Here is a 25,501-nt window from a genome sequence, read left to right on the forward strand (position 1 = left end):
CTGAAAACGCAAACGTTTGAAAACGGGTTTCAAAGTGCAAGTTTTTGAAAACGATGCCGTTATCGTCTCCATGTAAACATACAAAAACGTGAATTTGTGAAAGCGATGACATCATGCGCACACGTATTACGTGTTCAGTCTATGGGCATTTTCGAGCAATTTTGTAGTTGAGTACTCTCACCCAAAAAAAGGGAGTAAACGATTACTCGTGAATTTAAAAAAAAGTTAAAAATAGCAAGTATGACACTTACGTCCAATTTATATAGTGTTTTATTCAAAACGTTACCATGAACGGTTTCTTTAACCGTTTTTCATTAAAAAAATAAATAAATATATATATATATATATATATATATATATATATATATATATATATATATATATATATATATATATATGCATTAATTAAAATAAAACAAAATAAGATTTAAAAATAACAGCAACAACATTTGTACTCACACGCTTACATAGAAACTAATACTAACAGCAGTAGTGTAATGCACATATATACACTCTGAATTTATAAAAGGCTATCACATTTTTATCATTTCACATGTTTTTATTCAGAAAAACAAGTGGCGAAAGTTGGCTTTTTATAAAATGCGACACATTCCACAGTGCCCCCCAGTGGACTCAATTGTAACTGCAAGATTTTGTATGAGATTCAGAATGAAAGTACAGTAGAATTCAGCATTTCTCAAAGCAGGAAAATCAACGTGATATACGAGTAGCGTTTTTAATAGTCGACTAGCTTGTACAGAACGATTAATAATTGAATCGTGCTCATTCCTAATGTGAGGATTGGGGATTGCGCTTGCAAAGTTAATTCAGCACAGATTATGTGGATGCGTTTGCGCTGTTGCCTAATCTTCATAGTTCCTTCAGTGTATCGGGCGCTAAACCAGCGCAAACAGTGTGTGCAAATAACCAGTACTTTTACTGGCCACAGTTTATGCTTAGTGAATCCCCCCAGATATTTTCATTTAACCAAAATGCAAACTCTAAGAGCTAGGAAGATAAGTTTATAACTTGTTTCTTTTGTAAGAATGTCTATGCAGATGCTCCATACAGCTATGCTGGAATGGTTTTTGTGTAATGATAAACAACACAGGACCAAGCTAGCCATTTCCTCTGATTGTTTTATGTTTTTACTTCTGTGGCTCTACGATGAAGTTAGGCAGGGCGTTCAGCACTCCAATAAAGATAAATGAGTAAAAGATCACAATATTCGTTTTGAATCGCAAAACAATAAACAGAAATTATCACAAAATTATTGTGTTATTTTATCACCCCCAGATATCGATAAAATGTTGTAGCACCGGATCCCTGCTGATTCCTACCCCTAGTGTAAACATAGTCAGTGTGAACGCACCTTTAGAAAAGGCTGCAAATTGTCATCTTCTAATTGAAATGTTTGTTCTTGCAGCTGAAGTGATTCTTCATTTATCCTCATCTTCCATCCTATTTCTCCAGCTTTACCCCCTCCCCTTTCATTTTTGCTCTCACTGTTACTCTGAAGTTTATTGAATTAGTGCCGACAGCTGAGAAGCACAAGATAAGATAGATGCTCGCTCTCGCTCGCTCTCTCTCTCTCTCTCTCTCTCTCTTTCTAAAATGGATTGCATTGCAATGTATGATTGAAGGTGGAGTTTGCACATATGTTTTGATGTTTCTTTAACAACAGCAATACAAGCCGAGCAGCACGAGTGGAAAAGCCAGTAAATATTTGGTTCCTCTTGATGATTATCATTATGTTTTTTCTTCGGCCCTGGTTCATAAAGCTTCCTGCCCCTGCTTGTCTTACACACACACACACATTTCCTGCCGCACATCAGTGCTGTGGCAGGGCTATCCGCATCAAAGGCTTGACTGCAGGGCACTCTTTTCAAAGCCCTCTACCCCACATCTACACAACACGGCCCTCTGAAATATTCATAATGTACACAGAGGGTTCAATCTTTCTTTCTATCTCTCGCTCTCTCTCACTTGCACTCCCTCACGAATTCCTACTCAAACTCCAATTTAATTTAAGAAGGAATCTTTACATGGAGAGAGAGAGAGAAATGCAAAATATTTCCTTTTATTTGATGCAGAACCCTGATTGATTCCTCTGGAAAGCAAAACTGCATGTTTTCCTCTAACGGCTGTAATATTCTTTGTAGTTTTTCACCAATATGGGTTATTTAATGGCTGATGCATATATCTGGAGAGCAAGGTGTAATGCTGATTTATACTGTATAAAGTGTACATATTCCACTAACTGACATATGTCCACAAAAATTGTACTACCAGAAAGTGTCTAAATACTTTTTGTCTGCATTTTGAACAATATGTCTAGAGCCGTGTTTTTCTTAATAGGCTACAAATGTTTATGTAATCGTTTGTTTATTTGTCTTCTCCATGTTATTATGAAATAATGTGTAGTTAGATGTTTTTGTTTCTTTACAAATAAAAAAGTACCCCCAATCAGTTCCACACAGTGAGGGATAGATATTCTAAACTGATTAAGAAAAAAACAACACTGGTATTGAATCGGGATCTGTATCGGCCGATACTGTGAGTTCAGGTATCGGAATAGGATCGGGAGAAAAAAATGGTATCGGTGCATCCCTAACCCTTCCTTATTTAGTGATAGACCAATATCGTCCAGACCGATTAATCAGCCGATATTTGGCCATTTTAGGATTTATCAGCATCGGACGATAACCGTGTTCACTTCAGTGATTAACAGTGTTAACTTTCTCTTGTGTAAGTTCCTAAATCTGCCAATGGATAGTCAATACTTTCTGTTTTCAAGTTTTTTTTTTAACCTTTATAATAAGTATATATAATAAGTGTTTGATTTACTTTAGAAATTGTGTGAACATCTGATTTGTTGTTGTTAAATTGTATTGTTTATCTGCATTTATATCAGCCATCCTGCTCTATAGATATTGGTATCGCATGAGCCATTGAAAAACCCATATCGGTTGACCACTCATTTTGTTATCTAATATTCATAAATTTTTAAGTGTGGTGTAAGTGTCCAAATACTTTTTGGAGCCACTATATACATCAGAGACATAATCTAATATATACATTTTATATACATATACATAAAGTTTCTATTTAACCCTCATTTTGTGTTCCGGTCATTTTGACCCGAAGAGGATTTTGCCTGAAAATGCTATTCAGTCTTATCCTATTGGACTAAAACTTACTGACTTTGCTTAGACAGGGTATCACAACTTCCCAAAATTGTTTTGATCTTACTGATCGTAGGCCTCATTGACCTGTGCGCGTGCACAGGTCTGAGGCCTTTATGTTTGCAAGCACACATGCACATATGTGAACATGAATGTGATGAACATGCTCCTGAACACTCAATTTTTCTCTTATTTTTGATCTCCCCCATTCATTTTCAGTGGGCGGTCATTTTTGACCGGGAACACCACAAGTGTGACTTTGTGCCATTTTGTACGAAATAAAAGCATTTCAAAACAAACTTCCTGGTTAAACATTACAGCACACTAGTGTGATAAATAGTACAGAATGTTTTCTTATTTTATTTAATATTGCCAAAATTATCCACAAATAATGCTTTTTTTCTCTCAAAAATAGAGGTGCATAAGCTCAGGTCAGTGAGGCCTACGATCAATAAGTTAAAAAAAAAATTCAAAACCTGTGCTAATTGAAAGAAAACAAGCTGACAAAAATATCTAATCCAATATTTGGTGATAATATAGCATAAAGAGAGATTTATAAGCTATTTTTTATTGGCCGGTCATTTTTGACCAGGAACACCAAATTAGGTAAAACATTTCAACACAGCACAAGGGTTAATTATAGCAAATGAGATGTACACAAATAAATTTAAAATAAAATTTCTTAACAATTTGTAATGCATTATTGCAGTAATATGCATGATCTATTGATAAGGCTTTTCGTATACTGTAGATTTTGGATCTGACACAGGGACAAACTAAGCGGGCATATATTTACCCACTGATGAAGTCAAAAAGCCCCAATATCAATCTACCAATATTTCTTTGTATACTGTTGTCTCATTTGTATTAGACTTCATGCCAGCCATATTTTCATGGTAAGACTTGGTAGTATCAGACTGACATTAGAGACATAGGATGACATGCTGTCTTATGTTGTTTTGCAGTCTTTAAACCCATAGATCATAGGTCAGGCTTCAAATTAGCAAGTCTATTGACTGGACAATCATTATGTCATAATAAGTGCTCTGGGGAAGGTAGGGTCTGATAATTATCCTTTACTCTGATTGGACAGCAAGTGTCTCTCTAATAGAAAGCACCTTGACCAACGGTTCCTCTCAAATGGTGGCTGTAAGAATGTACTAGTAGCACTCAGATAACAATGTAGCAACATTCAGACTAACTAGAAGTAGTCTGGTTCAAGAGGTAAAAGCTTAATTCTGAGAAAAGTGGTTTTGAAAACCCTTTTTTTGCTGTGCTTTTAACCTGGAAACCTCGAAGAGTTATTATAGTTTTACATGGTGTCCTAACCATTTGCGATGTGACGAGTTTCCTGCAACAACTATTTTGTCTGTCGACACTTCAAGCAAAAATGCTTCCACACAATCACAACCAATTTGATGTTCCAAGTACAGCTGTGGATCAGGATGTTGGACCAATGAGATTTTCTTGAGATTTCATACCCAGCTCAACACTGCACAAATAGAAGCCAAGAGACTGACAAAATGTCGTCACTTTGCTTGTTGTAGTAATGGCCTGTTGGGATAAAAACTCATGGAAGTTTTTAATTGCTTGTTTTTATTATTAATATTTTTTATTATCAATGGTCAGGACACAGTGTAATACAGTGTGCAATGGAGAAAGCAACAGTTTAAATAGAAACTGGCTTATTGTTCTCTGTCTTAGTCAAACAATTGTAGCTGCAATTTTGAATGGCATTATTTCTTGTAACACAAAAATCAAAGGAAGGAGGGAAGAACAGTCCACAAATAGGGTGTTATTGTTCAGCTCTGTGTAATAGATTAACTGTAGTTGGGTAAGGAAGCTTTTATAAACTGTTCACCTCAGAAACAATTCAATCATCTGTTGTTCATAAAGGTTAAAGCGTCATGTGAAATATGTCAAATAGAATCTATTAATGCAAATAGAAATGCATTAAGGCATATGTATCTAATAAAAGAGCTGCAGGGCATTTGGGGGGGGGGTGTCAGATATAGTTCAAGTAGCTGAAATAGTACAGTATAGTGCTGTAAACACAAAGAGATCACATATTGATAAAATGCATTTCTTGATAGCTCTGTAAATTGCTTTGGATTAAAGTGTCTGCCAAATGAACAAATGTAAGTTGAAACAGCTTCTTAATGGCACTTATACACAGTGTGCATATACCTTTAGGTAAACCATGCATGCTTTCCTTAATGCTTAAATTTTTGCATGTGGATTACTTTTTACTATTGGACGTTTTACATGCAAAAATGTACTGGGCACATAGCATGGTTAATTAGTGGTTCTAAACTTTTTGAACACATTCTGGATTCAGCTGATCTTAGAAATGAAACTATAATTTTTTTCTGGGTACATGCACAACAAAATAATAGAAAGATATTGTTTTTAACCACATACCGACTGTTAGTGCTGTTAATCGATTTGAGTTTTTGAATGGTATATTTTTCTATATTCTGTGTTGTATCTTCAAAGGGTCAAAATGCTGTGAGCATTAGGTTATGTAAAGTCAACATGAAATGGCATTCATAACCCTCTTTACTTCTGCAATTTTATAAGGGGTGTAACAATTCGTTCGTTTTCTCGATTCATTCATTACTTATCTTGCCTATCTATATGCAGTGATCTTGAAATATGATTTTTGAATCGAGAATCGGTAGTGTTTGTCAATAATTTATATAAAATGCTAAAAATCGAATGAATTGTGATTCGACAAAACAATGTGCAATATTTTAAAATATATAAATATCTAATTAGTTACATGTGCGATTTTATGGAGACATGTGGCTTCATTCTCTAGTGCGCTTCGGAGCATGTGCTCTCATAGACACACTGCACTCTTCTGCCGCCCGTAATTCTCATTGAAACATTTTTCTGTACAGCTTTTGAGCGCCTCTTGTCTGAGCAATTAACAGCTCGCGCTCTTGTCTCGAATGAAACACAGTCAAAGCAGTGTACAGCTGCTAACTCATTGGCTGCATCTGTATACTTGAAAGGCTGCCTTCGGAGGCTGTATACAGAGGTAGGATGAAAATAAGATGCTTTTCAAACTGTTCTAAAACCAGTTCTTTAAGAGTTCCATTCATTCAATAACACTCGTTAGGCAGCAAGTCAGCTGCCTACGTTTTCGGATGCAGCAATTGCGTGGCCACTACTGAAATAAAATCAGGGTTCCCACGCGTCCTGGAAAACCTGGAATTTTTCAAAACAGTTTTCCAGTTATGGAAAAGTCATGAAAAATAAGAAAAATACCTAAATATCCTGGAAAAAAATTATTTGTCCTGGAAAATATTTTAGTATAATAGAACTGTTTGACTGTTGCTTACAAGGTTTTTACTACATGGTACAAAAACATGGTAATGATCAGGCCTCAGAGTAGAAGTCAAATACACCAGATTGTTTTGTTACTCCCGGTGGCTGTGCATTGTGAAACAACTGTAACAGTTTATCGTCATGAACAAATCCACGTCACATATTTTCTCTGCACATCTGCTGTCATGTCTGCTTTGCTCCAGTGAAATAGTTTAGGTATTGATATAGTAAAAAATTGATTTTTTACTATAAATGATTTTTTCATTCCAACTTTGCTGTTGTGTTAACCACAAAAATATTTGAGTGATAAACTTGATAAACAGACAACGATGACAGTCGGACCACTTCAAATTTTTTTTTTTTTTTTAAATTCACACCCTGAATTGGTAGCATTGTGATTTATACCACTTACACTGGTGGCCAAAAGTTTGGAATAATGTACAGATTTTGCTCTTACGGAAAGAAATTGGTACTTTTGTTCACCAAAGTGGCATTCAACTGATCACAATGTATAGTCAGGACATTAATAATTGTTCAGAACTTCTTAAACTACTTCAGAGAGTTCTCATCAAAAACTTCTCCACATGCAGCAATGACAGCTTTACAGATCCTTGGCATTCTAGCTGTCAGTTTGTCCAGATACTCAGTTGACATTTCACCCCACGCTTCCTGTAGCACTTGCCATAGATGTGGCTGTCTTGTTGGGCACTTCTCACGCACCTTACAGTCTAGCTGATCCCACAAAAGCTCAGTGGAGTTAAGATCCATAACACTCTTTTCCAATTATCTGTTGTCCAATGTCTGTGTTTCTTTGCCCACTCTAACCTTTTCTTTTTGTTTTTCTGTTTCAAAAGTGGCTTTTTCTTTGCAATTCTTCCCATATGGCCTGAACCTGAGTCTTCTCTTTACTGTTGTACATGAAACTGGTGTTGAGCGGGTAGAATTCAATGAAGCTGTCAGCTGAGGACATGTGAGGCGTTTATTTCTCAAACTAGAGACTCTGATGTACTTATCATCTTGTTTAGTTGTACATCTGGCCTTCCACATCTCTTTCTGTCCTTGTTAGAGCCAGTTGTCCTTTGTCTTTGAAGACTGTTGTGTACACCTTTGTATGAAATCTTCAGTTTTTTGGCAATTTCAAGCATTGTATAGCCTTCATTCCTCAAAACAATGATTGACTGATGAGTTTCTAGAGAAAGCTGTTTCTTTTTGCCATTCACTTTGGTGAATTAAAGTACCAATTTCCTTCCGAAACAGCAAAATCTGTACATTATTCCAAACTTTTGGCCGCCAGTGTATATCGCGGTTACCACATGTAGTATGCGGAAAACATGGACGGAATCATGGAATCCAGTCATAAAAATGACATTAGCTATAAAACTCAGAATATCATGGAATATGACATATTTGGATGAAAATAATACATGTTTAAATGCACAATTAATCAAATTAAAATTGCGATATATGCTAGTGTGATAATTAAACAAATAATTGAATAAATGTATAATCTATATTTCTATTTATATAATATATAACTATAGAATAAATATAGAATCTGCAAGTGGTGCACACTTTAAATTGTGTGTGAAGCCGGCCGCTTATACACTGAAAACACCATATCGTGATCATCACGCGCGCTCTTGTGTGTGTGAGATGACAGAGTGCCGAGCACTCTGAAGTGCACAGCACATACAGACTATGTATTATTTAATTAAATAACAGCTTTGCGGGGATTGCTTTTCTCTTTTCCTTGTTTGTATATGAAGCCTCAGGGATGTTAAATATTACTTTAATGTTGTAATATTTGGATTAGTTTACTGATTCAGGGTTCCCACGGTCATGGGAAACCTGGAAATATCAGGAATTTTAAAATTGTGTTCTCCAGGCCTGGAAAAGTCATGCAGATTAATAAAATCTAAAAAGAAAAAAAGAAAAGAAAAATCATGGAATTTGTATCTTGAAATATAGATACTTTTGTAGTTATGCATGGCTCTAAAATATTTTATCAGCACATTGCACTCTGTTGAATTCCAATAAGCCTGTATGTACATGTATTTAATGTGTTTTATTTTAACCTGCCTTTGGTGCAATAAACTTTCTTGAGTATATTGGCTTTCTTTTTATTGCCGAAGATGCATTATGCAGAGTATTTAAAGAATCTTATAAATGCATTTAAAAAAAAATGCAGAATCAAATTGTTAACTGAATTGAAACTCATTTAATTGTGAATCGAATCAAATCGAATCGTTCTGAATTTGCAAAAAAATCATTTTGAATAGGAAACTAATGAATCATGAATTGAATCGCTTTCAACCCAAAGATTCACGCCCCTAAACTGTATCCATCTGGAATTGATTGGATTGTAAAAAGTGGTCTCTACATGACAGATGGTTGGAATGAAGAGGTTGAAAAATTAAGGGGCTTGGTGATGTCAGCCACAGTAGTTTTAGAGACTGAGCAAGATACTACATTTTGTTCAGGGTTTTGTGTTGGCTGACATTTAGTGTCGCCCACATGATGACATGTTGGTTGAAGTTGGTTTATTACATAATTGCAATTAATATATAATATAATTGAATTGCATTTCATGGTAACATTGAAAATTAAGTTATTTTTCATCATTTAAGCATCTGGAACCTTTTGAATTTGACATTAAATGTTTTACTTTAAGGTGCTACGTGAAATCAAACTACACTTAATTTAATAAACACCTTATTTCTATAAGTCTAGTTCAAATATTCTGACTGTATCCATGAGTTGACCACTTTAGTGAGTTGAGACTGTGCTACTGAAAGTGCTTGTTTCCTACTCCATAACATACTGTATGTTGTATTCCTTTCATCAGTCTCATAATTATTTGAGTGATGTACCACAAACTACCACAGTTACTGTAACCACTGTAAAATCACCCTTAAATTTTAGTAAGGCTAATGATGGCAGTGCACAGTGTCTCGCCAAATGCGAGATGAATATCATTACATTTGCTTCATTACATTTACTTCAAAATTGTCAGTGCAGGAAAACCCCTTTTATATGAAAGATATAAAAAGAAAAAAAGAAAAAAAAAACATTCAGTTTTGTTTTTTGGAATAACATGCTTTAATGAATTATTCACAATACGACCCTTGTGTAGGACTGTGTATTATGATAGGAAATAGATTTTCATTTCATGTAGACGTTAAAATCTTGGTTTGCTCCTGAAATAAATCTTAGATCTGTGACTCCTGGGAGTTGTGTTTTCAGGTGACAATTAACAATGTGTGTGTGTGTGTGTGTGTGTGTGTGTGTGTGTGTGTGTGTGTGTGTGTTGACCACAGAGTTCAGCCCACCAGCCACCTCCATAACTAGATCTGTCGGGTCTTTTATATCTCCATGGCTGGCCTGACCACCACAGACCACATTCAATCAATAAGTGTGTGTGTGTGTGTGTGTGTGTGTGATATTTGAGTCATACTGTATCTGAAGTGAACCACCTGAACAGAAAATCGTGACACTTTAAAAAGGAGAGAGAAAGAAACGGGGTCAGAAAATAATATTCATTATTGATCACAATGCAGTAAATAAAAGCAAGTGTTCACACACACACACACACACACACACACACGTGATCAGACAGAGACACAGTTCAGACACATGCAAGACCCACTGAAAATGGAAAATGGGATGCTTATCTTCTTTCTTTCCTATTTTTTTCTTTCTTTTTTCTTTTCTTTCTTTCTTTCTTTCTTGATTTATTTATTTCTCTCTCACTCTCTCTCCCTTACCTCCTTCCTATTTGTAATTTTTCTATAAAAATACCTGCCTTTTTGTATTTCAATTTTGTTTTGGTTTTTTTGTCTGTCTGGCCCTATTGCACTTTTTACAAATTTATTTTCCTTTGCACCCCTTTTTTCATCTTGCTCTTTGCCATCCTGTGATGTTTTCTTTTTTCTTTTTCTTTTTTTCATTTGTTAAGTAGATTCCCTTTTATTTAACTGCTTGACGTACTTGTTTTCCATAATGGAGTGTGTGTGTGTGTGTGTGTGTGTGTGTGTGTCTGAGTGTGCATGAGTGTGTCTGAGTGTGTGTGTGTATCCGAGTGTGTATCTGAGTGTGTATCTGAGTGTGTATCTGAATGTGTGTCTGAGTGTGTGTGTGTGTGTCTGAGTGTGTGTTCTGTATGGCAGTCCATCTCCCTTCCTAAGGTCCTTTTATATTTTTAGTCAGACAGGAGTTGTAAGTGTTAATTAGACAGTGGAGGTTTTTTTTTTTTTTTTTTTTTTGTGGACTGACAACCCTTTTAGTAATTATATAATAGCGGGGGGAGAAAGTGAGGCTTATTGCACATTTCTGACTTCAATAACAGCCGAGATCCTTTCTTTTTCCGCTATACTTTTGAATTATAGAGGACAGTTTCTTCCACCCCCACCCTTCCTCCCCCCCAAACTATCTTTGGGAAAGTAAATAAAAGGATGTTCAGACAAGAGGAGAGTGATTCTCTTAAATAGAAATCAAATATGAGAATTTCTGAAGGCCTTCTTCCATTTCACGAGCTACTCTTGCAAAAGATTCAGCACTAGTTTCTGCAAAAACAGTGAGTGCAAACAGGAAAAGGTTTTCGCGCAATATATTCTTTTTTGCAGTGAAAAATTGTATTCGTTTTTGAAAATGTCGAAATGTCAAAAACTTTTTTAACTCATTTACTGTGCAACCAATTTTGCACAGTTATTTTTTGCTGATTTTGGAACTTAAACTATTTAACTTAGATTTTCTTGCTAATAGAATAATCCCTCTTTCTCTCTCTCCGTCTGTCTGTCTGTCACTCATTCTCTCTCGCTCTCAGGGTGGACCCCATCTCGTACGACACTCCCAAGCCGGGTGGCCACACACGCTTTGTGTGTGTGTCAGACACACACTCACGGACAGATGGCATCCAGATGCCTTATGGGGACGTTCTCCTGCACACGGGGGACTTCACCGAGCTGGGCCTGCCCTCCGAGGTCAAGAAGTTTAACGACTGGTTAGGTAAAGAGCTCCGATTAACCACCGTTTAACCCCCGTGCATCACAGATGACCCTCTTGCACACACACGCGACATGTGAGCTGGTGCTGACTGGTTTTACTGACTGAAGCCGAGTTTCTCCTTCCGGCATTGCTGTTCACTTTGAGAATAAGTGGTAACACTTTACAAAAAAGTTTCATTTGTTAACATTAGTTAACAACATTAGATAACATGAACTAACAATGAACAATACTTTTACAGCATTTATTCATCTTGGTTCATGTTCATTTCAACATCTGCTTCATACATTGTTTAAATGAAAAGTTGTATTAGTTAACATTAGTTAATGCACTATGAACTTACATGCACAAACAATGAACAATTGTATTTTTATTAACTAACATTAACAAACCTTAATAAATGCTGTAAAAAAATTCGTTCATTGTTTGTTCATGATACCTAATGCATTTACTAATGTTAACGAATGGAACCTTATTGTAAAGTGTTAACCGAACAAGTCAACATAAAAGCCAAGTATTATAAAACATAGTGTGTGATCATTGGGCTGTGTGCATTATTACTCTTCCGGATACATATTATTTTTTCATTCAGTGAGGAATGCTGGGAACACATTATTCTCTCACCCACTCTCTCACCTTCTAGGTTAAAGCCATTGTGTCATTTAGTGTTAATGTCTTATGAGCGTTGCGTGCTGGTAATGGGTTTGTTAATTAGATTTTCCTCAGACTTCTGCCTTTGTCTATGGAGTTGGATAAAAATATAGAGAAATGTCTTCCATATATATTCTTTCAATTAGGGAACCTGCTTATTTCAAGAACTTTTTTTATTATTTAAAATCCTTAATTATTTGATTGAGCCTTATTTCTGATTTAAAGGAATTTATACTCACTAAGAATCATTTTATATTTCTACACAACATTCTAATTAAAAATTCATTCGACAGTAAGGGGTACTTCATTAGCACCTTACTATGCTTATTTATGTTCAGGTAAATGTAAACATGTTTTTATGTGTAGTAATATTCCTCTAAAAAAAAAAATTAAATATGGATGAAGAAAAAATATATTGTAAAATATCTCAATTCTTGGATCAATTCAGTAACTTTATAGGAAAGTGTCAAAATTCTGCTAATGTTTTGCAAGTGCAATACACAAACTGGAACTTTTAGGTTTTAGGGCTTACAACACTAATTTGTCAAGTCCTTTTTATTTGTATAGCACTTTTTACATCTCCCATCATTTCAAAGCAGCTTTGCAGAAAATATGCTGGGAATATCTGTGATGTCTTAAAGTCCTCATTGAACAGTTTCATTTAAAAAATGTTTTTGTTTAAATGATTGAAAATCATGCTTTAAAACTTATTTGTTTTTAGGCCCCCAGTGAGCAAGCCAAAGGGGACTGTGGAAAGGAACCCAAAACTCCATAAGATGCTAGTTAACGGAGAAATAAAATCTTGAGAGAAACCAGGCTCTGCTGGGGGAGCCAGTTCCCCTTAGGCTATATAGCATGATTATAATCCCAATATCAGATAGCTTTGTGTAATACAAGTCAGTTGAGTGAAATGATTAGATTTTTGGTGAGTAATGGTTAAAACTAAAGGATATTAATTGAAATGTAAGATTAATGATGGTGTCTTTGAAGCCCATCCCGAATCAACTGCAGAACATAGAATCATCAATTATACAATTAGCAGTTGATAGATAATGCAAAGGCAGATGTCCATTTTAAAAGTGTCTTGTCATTTCATAACCAGACTTGACTGAACTTGAATAAAAGTTTCTAACAGGATTTTGTATCTTTAAGTACAAAATCAACATTTCTTCTACAAAGTAGATAAAATGTGACAATATTAAAGAGTAGAGACAATTTTTTTGTTTTATTACTCATCTCTCTTGCATTCTTAATGGCACATTCAGTAATTTGGGGCTAATTTAAAAAGTTTTACACATTAACGAATGAATTGTGTTTTTGTGATGAGTGATCTTAATGGTTTACACTCACATGAGATGAAGACTGTACTCGTAATAGTTTTCTATAAAAAGTGTTTTTATTATTCATGGTGCGGGTCACCCCCTTCAATGTGTTTCGCCATGTTGAAATATAATGGTCCGCTGTGTTTCACTAAATGTCGAAGAAGAAAATCCTCGTGCTCATTGGCTGCCGCCTATGTAGATACACGTTTCTATGCTTAGAGCAGTGTTGTTTGGTGATGCGAAGAGCGAAAAGAACACAATGGAACATACTTATTATCATGCTTTAGAAGCAGGGACAACAGGAGATTCAGTAGCTGTACTGCCAAAGAAGCGAAAAAGGTCTGAAGCAAGAAGACAGAAAGAACTACAAAAAACTAGAGTAAACATCGGTACGACATACACAAGATGGAAAGATTTGATGACGGAGAAAAACATGAGTAGTGGTGCCGATGCTGCTTCTTTTTTGTTTGACAGGTAAGAAATTATTAATTGTTTAGACCACTATCTAAAATAGTATCAGTGGAATTTAGTTTCCCTCAAACTTTTTAAAATGACGTGTGTAGTCAACATATGTTAGTAATGGACAGTTTTCAGCAGTGTTTATAAACGCAACCGGAAAGCAACGTGTAATTTTATTTTCTTTGTTATCACAGCTATAGTAAGGGGGGCCCATCTACCTCCACCTCTATCAAATGGCATACGTCTTCATTAGTTTAGTAGCTTGGCATAGCGATTGACGAGCCATGACGTTGGTTTTCTTGGTTTATTTCACGCTAAGCAGTTCTCTAATAAAGATAATAACTGTGTTTAGAAATAACGTGAATGTAGACAGTCTCCAAAGAGTATTGATATGAGGGACAGTAATAATCTGTTCTTAACTGTAGAAGTCTGTTCACTTGAATTCTGACGTTTGTTTTTAGGCAAAGCAATTATATTATAGTAGCAATAAATAATTTTAGAAATTACCTGAAACTCCGGCATTTTCCAGATGCAAATGATATTCCAAAGCTGCCGGGGGCAGCAGAGATGATCGTGCTTATCCACGTCGATAGATGGCAGTACAGCATCTAACACCACTGTTGTATCAGTACTTAAAGACAAAGAAGAGTAATGCTAACGCTAGCTAGAAAACTGCTGAATGCCCCTTTAAATTCAGATTGGTTGATTCTGCTGCATTCAAATGTTTTTGTATAATGCTAAACTGCTTATTTAGCCATTTAACCACACTGTAAGTGTTTCATGTCTCTCGTAGCACTCTGTGGTCTTTTTCTTCTCACATTGTAATTCCAATTTAGTATTTCAGTATTTCACAACTGTTAGGGATAGTTCACCCAAAAATGAAAATTCTCTCATCATGTGCTCACCCTCATGCCATCCCAGATGTGTGTCTTTCTTCAGCAGAACACAAATGAAGATTCTTAGAAGAATATCTTACCTCTGTTGGTCCTCACAATGCAAGTGAATGGTGACCAGAACACAAAATGTCCAAAAAGGACATAAAGGCAACATGAAAGTAATCCATACAGCTACAGTGGTTTAATCCATGTCTTCTGAAGGAATATGGTAGGTGTGGGTGAGAAACAGATCAAAATGTATGTCCTTTTTTACTATAAATCTCCAACTTTGACCAGCCGTGACCAGTAGGTGGCTGAATGTGAAAGTCACTTCAACACCAGAATGTGGCAGTGAAAGTGTATATTTATGCATTGAATGGACCTACAGAGCTGAGATATTCTTCTAAAATCTTCATTTGTGTTCTGCAGATGAAAGGAAGTCATGCACATCTGGGATGGCATGAGGGTGAGTAAATGATGAGAGAAAACATAATTTTTGGGTGAACTATCCCTTTAAGTAGCGGTTTAATAATTACTTGCATATTTCTCATCTTGTTCTTGAGACACATTCAACATGCCCTCCAAAGTGTTTGTCTCTTTAGTATGGACATCTGAATTCATTTATTCACTTAATCTTGTGCCTTTTGACACAGGCAAAGCCTTGCCTTGAAACACACTGTTTTGTGTATGAAGCACAGAATCTAACCTCGATTAGTTTAGGGGAGCACTTCTATTCAGTGTCAGATCTCTATCATCCTCTTCCATTTCAATCCTTTGCTTCTGCATTTCCCAGTTTCCCTTTTTATCACATTTGCCTCCATTTTGATATCCTGTCTGTGGGGTTTGAGGGGTCTATCAGAAAGATAGAGTGACTAGTCTATAGTGGTGCACACAGTGTCTTTGCACCTGACTTTCATAACTATGTTAATTTATGCATTTAGAGGCCCCTGATGTGTAACGTGCACTCATTAGTGTAGCTATAGTACACTTCACACACACACACACACACACACACTCACACACACAGTCTACGTTCTGCTGCATTACTCTTTTTGTATGTTATTGTGCATGGAGTTTGTCATTTATAAAGTACCTTTTGGACTTTGGTAATGCATTGAATAATAAGACTATTCTTAAACTTTATTCTTAAGGTGTTTTAAATACCAAGAATTTGACTTTCTCTATGATTTCATTTAGCTTCACTGTTAGTTACTTTTATATAGTTTTTGGTTTACTGAAAAAAAAAAAATAAGGAAGGGAAGACTGTGAAATAAGGAAGATTGGAAGAAAGTGCTGAAAATAGAATACAGAACTTTATCAGCCCTTACAAAAACAAAAACAAGAATGCAACTAAAAATCTCACTCACTTAAACAGTATACACCCAAATAATCAATTTCACTGGACGTATGTAGTGTTGTGTATCTAGTACAAAAGAAGCATCTTAAATCCTTTTTGATCCTGTGCTTTATAGAGGTGTAGATCAAAACCCATGTGATTAAATCAGGTTGCCAACTCTGACATCCAGAGCTCCCAGACTGGCGCCAGGGGGTCCTGTGCTGCGGTTCTGGGATGTTGGAACCTGACGCGTCCTTAAAGAGATCACATTGACCTGTGAAAGTACTCAAATCACTGACCTTCATACCAATGAGTGCAGCGTATTGTCATTTGTGCCATTTATTTGGCTTCGCTTTTAGAAATTTGGAGATGCTACTAACTCAACTGAATTTTTCAGTAACTCTGAATTTTTTTGTGCAGCCTTACTGTACATAAGTTGCAAGCTGAGATAACAGTCAAACAAGCTCTCCTAAAATGTCCTCTCTCTCAAGTAACATTGGCAAGTCCAATTCATATAAGAGGATTGGTGGTTTAGATGCTTTGTTTAATCAGTTCATGCAGATGGTACTTTTCAGTCAACTGGTTCAGAAAGTTATCACTTAATAGTGTTCACAAAAGTCCTTGTGCATCATTTTACCAGAGCCAATTTTCCACCATCGTGCCGAACATTTTTGTTGCGAAACTGGCCGTTCTGGGCCAGTTGACACATTTACAGTTTCTTTTACCACTGTGGTGCGTGAATGTACATAACAAGTACATCAGTTGGCGACTGCGGGAGAGGTCAGCATTGGATCGAGTGCGCTACGGTGGATGATTGCATATTCCATTTTTTTAGGATTGTTTTTTCCCATGGTTTTTACTCTGGTAAAGCACAGAAAAGACACGAACCATGTTGCAAAAAAGAAAGCAAAGAGAAAACTCAAAGAAAAAAAGGTTTACCATCATTTGCTGATGCCTGTGAGTGTATGGCACTGGATACGAGTAATATGATGATATATAGCATTAGTTTTAATGAGCTAACTAGCATCATCTACCACTCTGACGAAAAATGCATGTCGAAAATTAATGTACTAGACTAGTTAAACCATCCTCTTAAAATCATGAAGATAAACCAAACATACACTGTTTTTATTACATTTTATTAACCCCACCATAGCAAACTTTGTCAGCTACCTAGAAACAATTTCCTTGGCATTGGCAAATTGAAACACCACCTGTCGCTACTACCGATCGGATGGTTTGGTGAGGTCCTCGGATCGGCCCCGCTGGCGGAGCGCCGGGAAGATGATCAAACTTGACTATCTAGAGGAAGTAAAGTTCGTAACGAGGTTTCCGTAGGTGAACCTGCGGAAGGATCATTAACGAAGGCTCCAGTGGCGAGAGGCCCAGAGCGGCTGAAAAAGGCTGAGGCCGAGGCGGGGTTGGTGGCGTCCCCCTGCCCGAGGCGAACCGCGGTTCGTCCTCTGTTAAGCGAGGTCACCCGTACCCGGGGAGTGACGCCGGCAAGACTATGGCTGTGCCGCATCGTGTGTCGGCACGTACTGAAGCCATTCCTCCAGCATGTTGCCGAGAAATGCCGAACGGTGCCGAACCATACTCAAGTGGAAATGCTACTGGAGCTGTTTCTTACCGTGATCAGGACTGTCCGGCCCAATGTTGGAAAAGCGGCTACGTTTTTTTTGGAGGAAAATGAATATTCAGTTAAATATTTCAGTCAATAGCTATGTTTGCAATCCAGTGTTTTTCGTTTTATTAATTATGTGAAAATGTATATAAGGTCCTAATTTTGGAGCCTGAAAAAAACAGCTAAATTCAGGTTATTTTAGCCACATTTTCCCAGTCATCTTAATTGCATAGTCAGATTATTATCGAAAAAGATATTGTCCCCTTAAATACAGTAGCTTCAGTGTAGTTTGCTACTAAGTGTTACTAACTTGGCTAAAGCATCAAATTAGCTTTCTTAACACTGCTTGTATTTGTGCAAGTGTGTGCTGCATAGGAGCTCGATTTTAATGCCACACTCCTAGCTTATCCTTCGCCCAGCCATTCCATCCCTGCACACTCCCACGTCACACCATTTCAAATAGCATGTCAGTTGGGATGAAACGGAGAGAGCTGTCAGCAGTCTTTCCATCCCTCCATCTATCAACTTACTCGACGCTGCTGCTTTTGTTTTGTTTTTTTATATCCAGCATATAGGACCATCAGTTTTTTAAGTCTCAGTGGCAGGTGAACGCTCAGGTCCTTGTTCGACACTCATAGTATTCACGTCTGATGATGACATTTTTTTCACATCATAATTTTTTGTTGTAAACAACACATGGACGCAGCTGGGCATTGATAAATTGATCTCATGCCAATTGAAAGCTGTCTTCTTTCCAACAAAATATGTTTGTAATGGAGGAATTTAGTCACTATGAAACAAAGCACTCCATCAAAGATGACATGATGATAGAGTGGTTTATATAAGCCTGTTGATGACTCAAAGGATGTGGTTCTCAAATCAAGTCAATCCACGTTATTGTCACTCCACCATATACACTAGTGTGTGGTCCACATACTGCAGTCATTCAATATACAAATACCATGCCACTATGTATACACAATATACAACATTCAAAACATGAAGAGTACTTCATACAGTTATGATATAACACAGGATGTGCAAATTATTGGAAAAAACATTTAGTAATTTGCCCATTTTGTATTATATCTTAACTGTCTCAATTGCTTTGCACGTCTAATCTGTGTAATATGTGTTTTATGTATATTGTGTATTATATGTATGGGTAAACTACAAATAAATACTTTTGGAAAGTTGACCTGTCCTGCTGTGCAACATGCCATGTTCCATTTAAAACTATTTGAAACAGTATTTTGCAAATGTTTTCTTTAAAGGAATATCCCGGGTTCAAATACAAGTTAAGCTCTATTGACAGTGTTTGTGGCCCAATATTGATTACCACAAAAATTACTTTTGACCTGTCCCTCCTTTTCTTTAAAAAAAGCTAAATTTGACGCGACAGTGAAGCACATAATATTAATTATGCATGCAATTTTTATAAGCTCATATAAAGTGTATTTAAACACTAGCATGGAATAATTGTACTTTTAAAAACTCTTGTCACACTAAAATCTTTATGTCGATAAAAAAACGTCCATTTACATGCTATGTATCAGCTGCTCATAAGCCTTTTGACGTTGTCCTTTAGTGGCTTTCTATACAGCGAGCAGGAAAAAGGAATCTTCATGTTTTCATCGTCCAACTCAAAGCATTCTGTTTGTATTTTCTGGATAGTTCTGCAACATAAATGCTTGCATTTCTTTCCAAGGTCACTCCTTTTTTCTTTAGCTGTGGGGGCTTAATGATACTTGGAAAACAAAGGCCATAATGGCCTTTTCTAAATTAAACTAAATGAGAGGAAGTTTTGTTTATTTTAGACCGTCTGAATACTGCAAAGTTTGTCGTCCCTCTCTTTTTTCTTGTTTTCCTACCACATTGTCTCTCTTTTACATTCACCTCATTCCCTAGACAGTATGTTTTCCTTGATTGGTCAAAGCATAGCTGACTTTTGTTTGTTTTTCTGCCACAGAAGCCCAGCCACGCTAATCGCTGTCATTGATCACGGTTTTGTTTTGTGCGATCGATTCTTCTGAAGGAACGAGGTTTTTTGGCTAAAGTTCAGTTCTGCTCCGTATATTATCTGCGAGTCCTGACCTGTGCTTGGCCGCACAGGATTCAGGGATGAAAACATGGATCTGTGTACCGTAAATAAGGAGCTTTTCTAGGTCCTGACTTCGTTTGTCTGAGTTCACCGCTTGTGCCTTTAATCAATACAGGACAGCCAGTATTGTTGATGTCCAATAGATCAGGTTTTTTCCTTTTGCTTTACAGAAAAAGAAAGCGTTCGCAAGTTTTTTAACGATTAACACTCAGCATGTGTTTCACCCCTGCAATTAACTTACAGTAAGTTTAAAAGTTTTGTGATTGTGCTGTTGGGTGTGGTGATGCCATGTTACTCTTTGTTTTTAATTATATTCATCAAATCGCACGTTGTGTTTTTTTTTTTTTTCCCACAATGGTCAACGACTTGATAAATGTGATTGCGCTGTTCTGTTTTCAACAAAATACATATGTTCCCTACTAGGCATCCTTCAGTTTCAGACGAATGTTTATGGTGAATAGTTTATTTTCACTAATTTGATTTACATTCATAACACACAGCGATTGCCAAACCATGCCCCACGCTGGTCCTCTGATGTAAATCAAATTTAAACATTGAGGCTAAATGAAGTTCCTTCGACGTTCAAACTTTTAGCAGTTTCACGCACGGCACATACCTTTCCATATGTTCCTTCCCTAGCTGCTTCTCTCCAAAGTAATAAACAGAGTTTATATCTGCAGTGCTCATTGAAAAATATATTTTGATTGCAATAAAATGTTGTAAAAATTCCTGCAGGGCACAGAAGATGCAGTCAGTGCGACAGTAATTGGATTCCGAGCCTTTTGCTACAGTGGAGAGGCTGGCACAGAGCTCGTCTGCCGGGGTTTCGTGATTCGGTTTTGTGCGACAGGAAAGCTCCATGTAAATGGATCCGTGATGCATTTGGCTGACTGCAGACTGCAGAACTGAGAAATGGGCTCTCGTTATTAAGTTAGACTGGGATTTATGATATTGCTCCAGTACCGAGTGCTAACTCAGAAGAAAGAGGAAAAATATGAGACTGCTGCTTTGACCATGGAGTAAATTAAACTGCTTTTAAATCAGTTTATCTTTTTATTTCCTTTATACTTTGGTCAAGTGTTTTGCTCTTTTCTAATGCCTTTACAGTTCGGGATTTCATTGAGTTTTATTGTTGTTGTCCTGCTGCATTTTCAATCCAAACTCTTGCTTTGTGTTAAAATTGTTTATCTGTCAGTAAATAGGCATCTCTTGATCTTTCATGAGATTAAATATTGTGATTTGTTTTGGTTTTGAAATCACTCTGCCTTTGAAGTTCCATATGCATTATGCAATCCAGTGTAAAGCCGTCTCAAGTGAGAGTGTGTGTGACTGTGTTTTCATGTATAAAGATTGGAATACAGAGAGATTGTGTGCTCTCTTTTTATTTGAGGTGTGTAAGGAACAACTTCCTCTGCTTTGCTCTTAAGGCCCCTGCACACTTCCTGTGAAATCAAAGAACGAATGGTTGTGACGTAATTAGAACAACATCTGGCCAAAAAGAAGGTTTTTTTTTTTTTTATCCGTTTCGGTGGTTCGTAACAGCTCGCCAGGGCGAACTTTCAGGAAAACTTTGTACCGGCTGCTAAACATCTTCTTATTGCCATTGGTCCATGTCATCGGTTGGCATGACCTGGAGCTCCACCTACTTTTCCCATTCAGACTGTTAAGATCAGTCAACATGAGCACACCGGCTTGCAGATTTATTAGCACACTGGTGTAAATTTATATACATCTGTACGGTTGTTCGCATAGGGACATTTTCCCTATTTTTTTTTTTTTTTAAATAGTCTACAACAGGAATCAAATCTACTCAAAAACTCTTAAGTGTCCATTCATTCATGTGCCATCTTTTTCTGAAAGCCATTCACACATCTGCACGAAGTGATATATCTTATCAATTCTTTTGTCTGATTTCTGCCCATTAACACTCTTTTATACACCCATCTTTGCAGTAGTATCAGTGTCATCATAAATTACAATAACAGAATGTAATTGTCAGATATTATGGCCGCGTATAGTGTGTTAGCTCATTTGCACCATGAACTCAAAAGGTAAACATTACAAATTACACATTATCTACTGCAGATGTATTATTTATATAATCATTGAGTAGTTAAAATAGCTTCTTTTACTGATCTCGTGTGAATTCTACTCATGGAATGAGGCATGCAGTCATTGATAACACATTTTAATGTCACATTAGTTGATGTTTTACATGTAGTCTTGTGCGTCCTCATATTTAAATGTACCTCTAAACGCCTCTCCCAGCAAAGTGGCGGGTGTCTGAATGTTTGCAAACAGTATGTTGTTTAAATGTTTCTGAGCAAAGAGTGAAAAAGTACTTTGCCAGGGCCTTGAGAATGGAGGGTAAAGTGAAGAAAGGCAAAAGGAGAAATGAAGCAGCCGTGTACTTAATAGATGTTCGGTGCTATTCAGGTCGGCCACTGTGCTTTAGCACACTTTTTGTAGAAGGGAAAAGAAAGATAGAAGTAACCTGTGAGACACAGGCAGTATCTTCATCTGTGATTTAAACCACTTATGATATCCTATATCCCATATTTCCTTCTTTTTCCTCTCAATGGTTTTTAAAGTAAATGTCTTGCCAAGGCTTTCCAGAAGAAAAAAAATAAAATGGAACAAAAAAACATCAGTTATTTGAGAATCGACAGTAACTTGAAAACAGAGGTAATGATATAAACTTTTGCTCTGGGTTTTTTTTTTTTTAATGTTCTGTTTCTACTTGCAGGGAACAGAACCCTGTTTTTCATTAACTGACTTTTCCTCAGGATCACAGTAATCAACATGAACTTCAACAAAGCTTTTTTCCACATTTGAGAGTAACAGTAAAGAAAAATAAAACGATAGAGTAAAACAAATGGAAGAATGGGAATTATGTAAAAACGAACTTATATTTTATCTTCAGTTGCCAACTTCATGCTTTTTTTGTAAATAAATCCATATGAAGGCACAATTTATATTTGTCTACAAAACTAAATTTCCAAAAATTATATTAAATGAATTGTTTTGTGTAAAATGTGAAAATTGCTTCTGATAAAGAATAAATATTCTATACAAATTTAACTAACATGTATGCATTTTTTTGGTGTTGCAGGTAGCCTGCCATACGAGTTTAAAGTGGTGATTGCGGGGAACCACGAGTTGACCTTCGATAAGGATTTCATGGCGGAACTGGTCAAGCAGGATTACTATCGCTTTCCCTCCGTGTCCAAGTTGAAACCCGAGGACTTTGACAATGTTCAGTCTCTCCTCACAAACTGTGTTTACCTACAGGACTCTGACGTCACCGTCAAGGGCTTTCGAATTTACGGGACACCATGGTAAGTTCCTCATGCTCTTTCTTACGATATCTTAGAATTAGAATTTAGAGTCGGAACTATAGTTTTTATATATATATATATATATATATATATATATATATATATATATATATATATATATATATATATATTTCATGTCCGTTCAGCATTGGTTACATTAGCAGAAAAGAAAAGTCATCTCAGAGGCAGAGAAAGATGCTACATTTTGATGAAAGTTTATTCAAACCATCAGAATAAATTGCACTGATAAATCATGCACAATGAGATCAGGAACATGTATTAAGAAAGAAAACAGGGTCCGTTTTGAAGGCCTTCAATCATTTCTGATGTTATTTCTTTGATGTTACTGCACACAAAACAAGACATCCTGAGAACGCACATCTACATCATTCCCATACTCCAGCTCTCTGTGTTTGAATTTCCTCAGGCACTCTGATCCTCTTGAAATCCATGTTTTTGTAGAGCTACTGTGGGAATAGCGCTCCTTTCGTTCTCTGTTGGGCCGCCCATATAGCTGCACCTCTACCCTACTTCCTCTTTTTTTTTTTTTTTGCATGCAGCTAAAAAGATAAAACAACCCTGAACTATAATTATCCCCCTCACAACATCTTTATGCTTCCTGACTTTTTCTATTTTAACCTCTCGCCCCTTAGTCTTTGTTTACCTCAATTTTTTCCTCTTAACACCCATTGTAAGATTCCCCCATTGAAGGTCACAGTGCATTCTTTTTTATGTCTATAATTAGCTGTGAAACTAAGTTAAAGTGGTCGTTGTTAAGGGCATACCTCAAATATAGTGAAACAGACAGTGGGGAAGAGGAAAACAGGGAGGAAGTGCAGAAGGAAGGAAGGAAGGAAGTCCCCTGTGGGCCTTTAGTGTGAAAGCTGCTAAATGTCTGTTGTGACAGCGTGGGGTCTTGTGGGAGACAGGAGGAGGGGGGACAGCGGGCAAGTGGATACTGTGATAACTCAGCACACACTCACAAACACAGATGGCCCGTGAGTTGGTCAGGCTGACCAGAAGTGTGAGGTCTCGCTATAAAAATTCTGGGTGGCCTGTTGCAGCGTGTGCCTCATCTGGCCTAGAAATTTGAGAAGCCAGCTAATTTGTTTTACCATATTGTCACAGTGATGACTCTGTAACATAAGTCAGATACTCAGTGAATGTCATGATGGCAGACCAGCCGTTACGACACTAGCACTGCTGACTCATTCTCCACTGAGAAACGTAGAGAAAGCGGTAAGAAATAACAGAAAGGTATTGGAGTATGTGAGCAGTGTTGGAGTGAAAGTGGAACAAGGAGCGGAGTTGCATGATTTTGCCTGGAGTGAAGAGTCAGAGCATCTTGCTCAAAGATCGCTCTGATACCACTCCATCATGTACATGATTGCATAATGGCCCATAATGCAATTGCATGTTAACAAGAATCCACCATATGTTAAGCATAGCGTTAATAGACCTAGCAGTCAGAATGAAAGAAAGATGGAATTTGTGAAAAAAAATTCAAAAGACAGTGATCAAAAATTGATTCATATGCAGAGACAAGTATTAACAAGCCATTTGTAAGTTGATTCCCTAGAAAAGTGTGAACATTATGTCTCTTTTGCGCTATAAAAATATTGCTATGTTTGTAATAAGCCTGAAGATTGGTTCAACCAGTGGTGTTAGTTTGGGTTGGGGGGTATCTTTTTTGTCTGATCAATAGAAGACGGTTCGAGAAACCTGTTTGAAAAATGCTATTTTTTTGCAATTTCATTTAGTTACTGTCACGGATCCTTCTGACCCACCTACCAATTTCACTCAACCCTCTCACTCTCCTGAGTACTGATCACCCACACCTGCCTCCAATCATTGCATCAATCAACCCCTCTATATAAACCTCACTCCCCTTCCATTCTGTGTCTGGTCTCAACTACGTGTACAGACTCACTTACCTGTATCTCCAGCATTAAACACCTTCACGATTCCTCTCCTCTCCAGCGACTCTTCTACTCCAAACGTTTCCTCTCCAGCGACTCCAGTGTCCATCTCCTCAACACAAGCTTCATTGTTGCACACCCTCTACCTCAAGGAAAGTCACCATCTCTATCAGCATTAGTCTTCATCACGTAAACTATCCCCACTGCAACCCAGAACTGTCACGTCATCACTTACCTGCTGTCTTTGTTTGTGTGTCAATAAATACCTGCTTGGGTTCAAACATCATCCTCGAGTCTTGAGTATACGTTACAGAAGACCAGACCGACAAGAATAATGAACCCAGCAGGTCCGGATCC

The 25,501-nt window shown here is 36.9% G+C and overlaps 1 protein-coding gene across 1 annotated transcript in view; it reads left to right on the top strand.

Moving 5' to 3' along the window:
* Positions 1 to 25,501, top strand: part of LOC127444890 (metallophosphoesterase MPPED2-like) — an 87,291-nt gene that overhangs the window by 15,035 nt on the left and 46,755 nt on the right. The window contains exons 3-4 of the mRNA XM_051704516.1: positions 11,341 to 11,522; positions 23,000 to 23,225. Coding sequence (XP_051560476.1) covers positions 11,341 to 11,522; positions 23,000 to 23,225 — 408 coding nt within the window. The remainder of the gene's footprint in view (positions 1 to 11,340; positions 11,523 to 22,999; positions 23,226 to 25,501) is intronic.

The sequence above is a fragment of the Myxocyprinus asiaticus genome, chromosome 1, assembly GCF_019703515.2.
Source record: "Myxocyprinus asiaticus isolate MX2 ecotype Aquarium Trade chromosome 1, UBuf_Myxa_2, whole genome shotgun sequence".
Classification (NCBI taxonomy): domain Eukaryota; kingdom Metazoa; phylum Chordata; class Actinopteri; order Cypriniformes; family Catostomidae; genus Myxocyprinus; species Myxocyprinus asiaticus.